At 39.9% G+C, this 8,331-nt stretch overlaps 1 protein-coding gene across 1 annotated transcript in view; it reads right to left on the bottom strand.

Annotated features, from left to right (window-relative positions):
• Positions 1-8,331, bottom strand: part of LOC103772183 (spectrin alpha chain, non-erythrocytic 1) — a gene marked incomplete at its 3' end in the record, with an annotated part of 22,467 nt that overhangs the window by 429 nt on the left and 13,707 nt on the right. Inside the window, exons 18-23 of the mRNA XM_008939504.1 lie at positions 7,687-7,904; positions 6,843-6,935; positions 6,344-6,478; positions 5,680-5,828; positions 1,852-2,050; positions 734-838 (exon numbers count right to left, since the gene is read on the bottom strand). Of these exons, the coding sequence (XP_008937752.1) occupies positions 734-838; positions 1,852-2,050; positions 5,680-5,828; positions 6,344-6,478; positions 6,843-6,935; positions 7,687-7,904 (899 nt within the window). The remainder of the gene's footprint in view (positions 1-733; positions 839-1,851; positions 2,051-5,679; positions 5,829-6,343; positions 6,479-6,842; positions 6,936-7,686; positions 7,905-8,331) is intronic.

Consider the following 8,331-nt stretch of genomic DNA (forward strand, 5'->3'; position numbering starts at 1 on the left):
GTTTTTACTGTTTTAGAGCGGGGCAAGATAGCAGGAGATAAACTTCCACCCTTCTTCTACAAGTTGGTTACCAGTATGTCATTAAGTGCTCGCCAACCTACATGTGTAGCAGAAATGGGAGTTTGGCTACTCAACCATCTACTGCAACACATCACCTCAGAGCTCAGAAAATAAACTGCTTCAATACTCTGTTGGCACTGGATAGAATTGTACAATTCTATGCACAATAGCACAAATATGTGAAAAGCTGGCAAAAAGAGAAAAAAGGTATGTTACTAAAAGCCCCAGAAAACCCACAGAGCCCCTCCACTCTAAGTTGAGCTGTGTTTTATTTCTCTTTTCCCCTAGCATTCCTCTCTGCTTTTCTTGAAAAGAAATAAAGGTGAAAATTTCAAATTTACATGAAGCAAAGCTAATTCATGGATTCTCTGTGACTTTAATATTATTATAAAGACCTACCATTCCTAAAAAAAGAAAAGGAAAAAAGCTCTAGATGGTGCAATTTTCTATAGCACTATTTAAAGAGAAGCAATTCAAAGGGTACCTTTGTGATGGCCACACTACAGGACAGGCATTAAGCATCTCTGGTTAGAATACCAACATTATCAGACCAGGGAGCAAAAATGAACATCTTGAGTCTTGCAGTGACAAGCAAAACAGAAGACAACAGACAAAAAGGAAGAAAGTCTTTTGCTTCTCAAGAGGATTAAACCAAGTCAGAGGAAAAGCAGACCTGTTGCTGGACTGCCTGCACTTCATCTGCCATCAACCCCTCCGACTCCAGGTCACTCGCAACCTTGTTTATGTCCTTCAGACGTGACTCGTTAGCTTTTAAATCCTGCACAGAACAGTAAAATATCACAGTGTTAACATTCACACAAGCAGAACCTGTGGAACAAGCTGGCAGGCACACCAAGGGTGCCAAAAAATGCATGGTTTGTAAACAGCAATGACCTTTAGTTACCAGCAGACACACCATGCATGAGAGCCCACACCAAGAAACCCCAGCTGCTGGTGCCAAGCACCAATAGAGCAAAGAAATGTGCTGGTGGAGTTTGCCATCCACAAAGTAAATTAACAGTCAGGAATGTAAGAAAGCTCTAAACTGTCAGGTATATGACATTACCATCATCAAGATCAAAAGCTCTCATCCATATTATTGCATGAATTAGCTAAAAGGTCAACTTAAAAAGTGATTTTACTGTGACACTTAAGTTCTTCCAGCCAAACAGACCGACAAAGAGCTCCCCATAAAGCTGAAAAGAAAGTTGGTTAAAAAAGACAGTGGAGAACTTGCACTTAAAATTTTAATAGAAGACACATCTTCATTTCAACCACTAGATTATTTTAAGAGAACTGAAATCCAGTAACTGCTGTCATCATCTCACCTATGATACAAGATTGGCTCAACTGTTCATTAGCCAGCTTTTAAGCTGTAAATATAATAATGTCCACAGAGCTATCAAATCACTCTCTCTTCCACTGCATAAGGTGCTCATCTTTGCATTTCAGTGCTCAGAATCTTACCAAAGTGGACAGAATAAATATATCTGCCCAAGTAATTCTTTCACACCTCACGCAAAGAAAAAAAAAAATGAACTAGTATTGCAAACGTGGGGAGAAAAAAAATAAACCTGTAAGCCTATCAGCACTCTGAAGCAGAGAATTATTGGTTTCTTATCTTGGGAAAAACTCTACAAATGGAAACAGACCTTTCCTTTCAACAAAAAGGAAGAGGAATAGCATAACAGAAGGCTGTGCCTCAAATTCCTCCAAAGCTCGGCAGATACATGATCAGTAAGCCTGAAATGGCCAAAATGAACACACACACTATGTGTCACTCCAACGTACCTTCTGAAAATCATCAAATTTCTTCTGCAGCACCTCCACCTGCTCCAGATCAGCACCCACTTCCTCACTTGTGAGTGCAGCTTCCTTCTCATTGATCCACTGTTGAAGCTCATTAGCCTCACGGAAAAGCATAAATTTTTTGCAGCTTTTTTCGAGCATGCCCTTCCGCTTTTCTCCCAGCTCAAGAAGAGAGTGATACCTGGAACAAGCAGAAGAGGGAAGCAGGGGACAGTCAGACTGTACTGAGCTGAGTCACAGTACTTTACTAAGCACTGGTATCACCAAAGATGTGGGAAATCCCTGCAGGTCTACACACTCTTCTCGTACAGAATGATCTACTTGTACCCTGTCAGGTAAATGTAAACCATACATGTTTCTCCTCTGCATGGATACACACACCAAAATGAGATCTTCCACATGCAACACTTCACCAGGCAAAAGCAAACCCAAATCACAGCTGAGGTTGTCAGGGTAGGCTCTGAAGCTGCAGCAGCACTGCAGTGCAGGAATCATTCCATAGGGTCTTACTTTCTGAGAGGTATTCTTCTCTAGCACATCAAGTTTGTCATCCGATGAATAAAATCCACTAAGCTCCCAGCTTTTGGACATAAATGCCTTACCTAGCCATTATTCAGTGCAAAATCTGATGAATGTTTTAAAAAATTGTTTTTACTTTGATAACACAACTATATCCAGCTGGGAAATCCATGAAATTTGTTTCACATATACTGTTTTTATACTCATGGAAGTCCAAATAACATCAGTAAAATTACTTCCCATTTACATAAGGAGAAATGCCAAGTAAAACCTCTAACATGTTTGAATTGGTTTGAGCAGACAAACCTCAGAAGACCAGCCATTTATTTAAAGCCACAAGAAAACTGATGTCTTCTGTTTGATTGCTGGTAACAAACTTGCCACAAACAACCCTACAATCCCAAGCTGTTGCTGACAAAAGCCAACAGGAGTTTGACAGTCACTGGTACTGAATTACAGAGCTCTTTAGCAATGCATAATGCCTGTTTTTAAAGAACCTGCATTCAGAAAAGCTACACCCTTGATAGCCATTCTTACTGTTAACCTACTTGAAGTCTTCCAGAGGATGGGATATTCTAGCTGCACCTGGATGGTTTTTCTATATCCTGAGTCAGATTGCACGTTGGTCTACTATAGGGATTAACAACAGCAACTGATTCTCATTACTAAGAGACAAAGATATCCATTTTGATGTTATTAAATCAAATAATGTAAGCTGCTGCTGAGACACCTACAGCATCCCCAAATGGGGAAAGGGCAGCCTTACAATGTTTTCACTTCCCACCTTGGAGCACACAGGCAACCACTGAGGAATTACAACTCCCAGCTTGAAGAGTTGAACAACGTAGCATCTTCCCAACCAGTAACTCAGAGGTGACAAAGTCTGTCAAACAAAGTCCTAGATACCCTGGGTCGTAATGTCTATACACCAAACTGGTAATCAACTCTTACTGTGGAAGCAGAGAATCTGTCATTTCCTGTCTATCCTGGTTTAAGACTGGATAGGAAGAAATTAAGAATCTTTCATAGGATGTTGGAATAGACATATTCTACCTGGACTTGAGGAAAACATTGTTTTGAAGCCTGCACCAATTGCAGATGTTTGCCTCAGCATACAATGGTAGGTATTAAACACCTGTGAAACTCAGAGGTTCTGAGGCAAAATTCCTGTAGAAGCAGACCTTACCTCAAAGCTGCTTTGCAACACTTCAGAGATTAACATAATACTTTCACTTTTAATTCCCAATAAATATATTCTCTACGAAAAGACAGTCAGGGCACAGCCAGTGAACACTATTGCTTTGCATCTCCCAGCAACTTCCAAGACCATAATGCAAACTTGGAATTTTTTCCAGAAGACATGAACAGAAGTTTTAGCTTAATTAACTTAATTTTAAGTTAATGCTGTAATAAAGCACAATCATCCTACAGAAATAAATTAAAGCTTTTTGGCTACCCAGCATGAATGTTACTTTATATAATAACTCCAACTCTTAAGATGTTCATATGTAACGTAATACTTGGTGTATGTATATATATATTTATATAAACAAACTCTCTGCATCTCAGAAAATGCAAGAGACACTTTTTAAAGAAAGCAGTCTAGATATCACTAAAGCCTCATTTGGTAAACAAATTCAGCATAATGGAAAATGTTATCAACCACTTCTGCAGCACAGGGGTGACCAACAAGACAAGCAGCTGGCTGGCTATAAAGAACACATGAAACACGTCCCACGACACTCATCTAAACTAAAATCATTCACACGGCAGAAATTGTTTCCTTCACATCTCTTTGGAGCAGCTTTCCCAAAGGAAGGAAGAAACAAAGGGAGGATGACAGTGACAGCATGGAGACAGCACGGTTTAGAAAGGGCTGATCCTACTCACAGTTCTTCGACCTGTTTCATACGCAGAGATACACTGCCGACCTCCTTAGTTATGAGAGTCCTGCACAGACAGAGGGAGCACAGCAAATGCATGCGAAAAATTAGTCAGATTAACAAAAATAATGAAAGCAGCAGCTCCATCCATGGGTTGTCTGTGGTAGGAGATGGTTAAGAGTTCACATTTAAATGGAGAAAATTAGGTGTTGTTCAGAAGCAAACAAAGCAAATCAGACCAGGAGTACAATTCACATAAAGAAACCTCAGCAGTACAGTTGAACTCTCTCTATAAGGTCTCCTCGTTTCCTGATCATTGTGCCATGTGTTTGTAAACCAAAGGGTGGTCTCCTCTCCTTGGCTTTAAAATAAGGCACCTCTGTTCTAGTTCTTAAAAGCAGCATGGAAACCCATACAGAAAGTTGCACACTACTAAAATCCTGAACAGTGTGCCACAGTTTTCTAGCATCCCTCTCACTAGTAAAAGTTTGGAGTTTTTTTAGGGGTGTGGTGGCATGTGTGTTCTGTGGTTGTTTTTTCTTTTAAATTCTAGAGCTAAACCTAGTAATTACTGTATGTCACTGTAATAACTGGTGACTCAAAACAAGTGAGTGGGAAGAAATTCTCATGTAGAATGACAGCATAGCTGTGCAAACAGATGGGAGTATGCATAAAACTTTCAGCTCTGGCTTCCAAGTGGCTTGATAAGATGAGCCAGTAGCTCACAGCTATCACCCACAGCCCTTGCTTGAACTAATCTACAACTACCATGTGCTTTAGGAGGTCATTACCAGGCAGCCACGCAGTTTTCTCTACTTGCAATGACACATTCCTCTTTTAAAAGAAAGAAGAAGAAAAACAAAAAGAGGGTGGCATGTTTTAGCCCACATAATGGCAACAAATAATGGCACCACATTTCAGGGAAAAAATGTAATGAGCTAGCACAAAAGTAGTCACAGCTCCTAAGGAGGTCACCTCCAGAGGCAGCCCTGTATAGGGAGGGTACTGTACTTATGTAACTGAATTTAAGAAAGCTTTTCAAAACAGATCACACATTAAGCAGTGACAACTACAAATACAAGAGCTGCTTAGGACAGATATAACTCACAAACAAGTTTAAGTTGTTAGGTACAACAACAAAAGGAACACATAAAAAACTCAAGTCAGACAGCAAGTTGAGCTCTAGTGTCATGAGTTTTACAGTTAAAAAATGGGGAAAGCAACAAGAAAATCTAGAATAAGAATAAACCAACTGAATACAGTGCGCTTGGTAAAGGAGACCTTTGTTCTGCTCCAATTAATTACTCCCTAGTGGAAGAGACATCACCCTAAAGTTCTGGCATAGGCAAGGCAAAGCCCAAGCCAGCAAATGCTGGATGGGTGTCGTATCTCATCAGTTAGATCTTACTGGTTGTCAATCTGCTCCTGTCGCAGTGCTATGCTGCCCTGCTCCTCCAGGAGGTTCTCACGGGATGCAGACTGGGCAGGATCTAGTTTTTTCACATAGGCAGCTGGTACAAAGCCCTGACGGTCGTTAACTTCAACCTTCCACCAGTCCTGGAAAGAAAAGAACAGAAAGCAGATGCTGTGAGGCAAGCACCAAGCATAAGTATGCTGAGCAACTGAAAGCTGCACATTAGAGGCTTCTGTTAACACAAGAAAAACAGTGATCTTCACAATAGTTTGCTCTTTTTATGGAGATCATTTCAAACTGTCTCCTGAAGACCTACAGGTGTTACTTCCATGCCTCCCCTGGCATTTGGTTAAAAACTCCTTAACAGTAGGAGAGTAAGTTTTCTCACAGACACATGCCTTAGAGTGTATGTTGTTTATTTGACTTAGAAAAGCTTGCAGCTATACAGAAGTTGTGAGAATAAGCTGAAGAGGTAAGCTGAAGTGCTGAATAGGAACAGGGGCTAAATATGTGCAAATTCTTACCTTCTCTGAATGCTCTTCAAAAAAAAAAAAAAAAGCCAAACAAACCAACAAAACCTCACAACCAAAAAAGCTCTTTGGAACATACAAAACCAAGCGAGCCAAGCAGCTCAGCAAACCAGAAGGCAAGAGCATACCTTGTTGGTGCTGTTGAGTAAGGTGAGGATATCTCCCTTTTTCATAGTCACCTCCCGGGGACTCTTCTCTTGGTAATCATAGAGTGCCAGAACAAGCTCTTTCCCAGTTTCATCATCTGTGGGAGCAACTTGTTGCTAACGATGAAGGAGCAGAAGAAAAATTAGTTGTTTCACATTTATTCCAATCAATACAGTTGTCCTAAAAATGCTTTAGCTTTAGGGAAAGCTACTGTAGTGCCTTAAAATTATTCTTAAATAAAGAAATGTAATGCAGAGAGACATATTCTAGGTGCTGTCTGGGCTCAAACCTTGAAAACCACATTATACTGTTTTCTTCCAATGCAACATAGCCGCCTGCTATGAACATAAAAACAGACCACTGATTTTGAGAAAACCAAATATAGTCTACAATAAGTTCTCAAGCCAACTGTTATTAAGCTTTGCCTTTACCTTATGCTGACCCAAGGCTTTTAGCAACATGATTAGCACCTTTCCTTACCCTGCATGACTGGGCCTGCTCCCTTAATGCCTGTATGCTACTGCCGTAAGCAGAAAGATCAGACATCAAAGCTTCATGTTTCTTCAGAAGAGCCTGAAAGTGAAAGGATAAAAACCACAGGTACACTTAAGCCATTTTACAAATGTTACTCTGCTTAAAATACATACTTTGGCTCCATACAGAGGCAATGTGAATTTTTCAGAGCTGCTGGTCTTGTGACTCCCATGAGAATAACTACTTCTATTTATTCACAGGCTAGATAGTAGTCCAAATGCATCTGGTGCTTTTTCCCCTACCTTATCTCAGAAACATTCTTTTGTTGTGACTAGGAATGCCACATGTCACTCTGGAAATAGTGTTACGTTTGAAAGTATGCCTTTAAACTGCACTTCAATTTGATGAAATGTCACTCAGCAGTGTCTGGGAGATGGTGTTTGGCCACAGAACGATACAAGGAAAGTAACTCCAGACAAAAAAAAAAAATTACTTCCAGACCAATGAACTGCTGAAAATCAGACTTGCACTGAAATACAACATAAAATGAGGAATTTGCTGGTATTAGTCTCATTATATGTAACAAAAAGGCTATAAAGAAGTGCATAAATATGTGAACTTTCCTCACAATTGGTTTAATATCCTGAAGAGCAAAATTTCATGTGCAATAACTAAGAGACAGGAAAAACTGTCATCTTTTGACCCTGAGCCAAAATTTAGCTTGACACAAGAATGTTCTGCCTTTTTTCCCCTTAAGAATTCTGTCATTAGCAGCACTCCTTACATTTTTAACACTGGACAAATCCTTACTGTGTTTATGTAAAACTGACCCAAACAACAAACTAAATACCTCAGCAGAGTCTTCATCTTTTCCATAGTCTGTACTGCCTACAATGGGCTCCTTTTCCCTCATCCAGGATTCTGCCTCATTAGCATCTGCAAAGTACTGCTGAGCTTGCAGGGAATCCTCGAGGTCCTGCCGGCGCTGAGATGCTTTAGCTTTCAGAGAGTCCCATTTCTGGTTTAGCTCATTCAATTTGATTTTCACATCCTCAGCTGCAAAATGTCCTAGGTAACAAAAAAGAGGGAACTGAAGGCCTTAAGGAGAGATAAATAATACACACCTTGTACTTCTTGAAAGTCACAGAAATCAGACCCATTTAAACCTATGTAGCCTATTCTGACTAAAATAATGAAAATACAACTCAGCTTGTCCTTTTGCCTCACACTGGGAAACATTATACCCATCAATTAAACTGTACTAGGAACATGTGAATCATCTAGGAACAAAACAAACCATATCATAACACTTCTTCCCCAGTATGAAACAGGAAAGGTCATCTCTTTCCAGTGGCATGGTTTTGACAACAGACAAATGTTATTTCCGACATGCATTCTGAATTCTGGGATCAGGGACAGGTTTTTTAGTATTCTGGTGTTAAAAACACCCACTCAGAAATAAAGATTATTTAAAAAGCTTATTTAAAAGCAGGAA

This window comes from Merops nubicus, unplaced genomic scaffold, assembly GCF_000691845.1.
Source record: "Merops nubicus isolate BGI_N331 unplaced genomic scaffold, ASM69184v1 scaffold3284, whole genome shotgun sequence".
Lineage (NCBI taxonomy): Eukaryota > Metazoa > Chordata > Aves > Coraciiformes > Meropidae > Merops > Merops nubicus.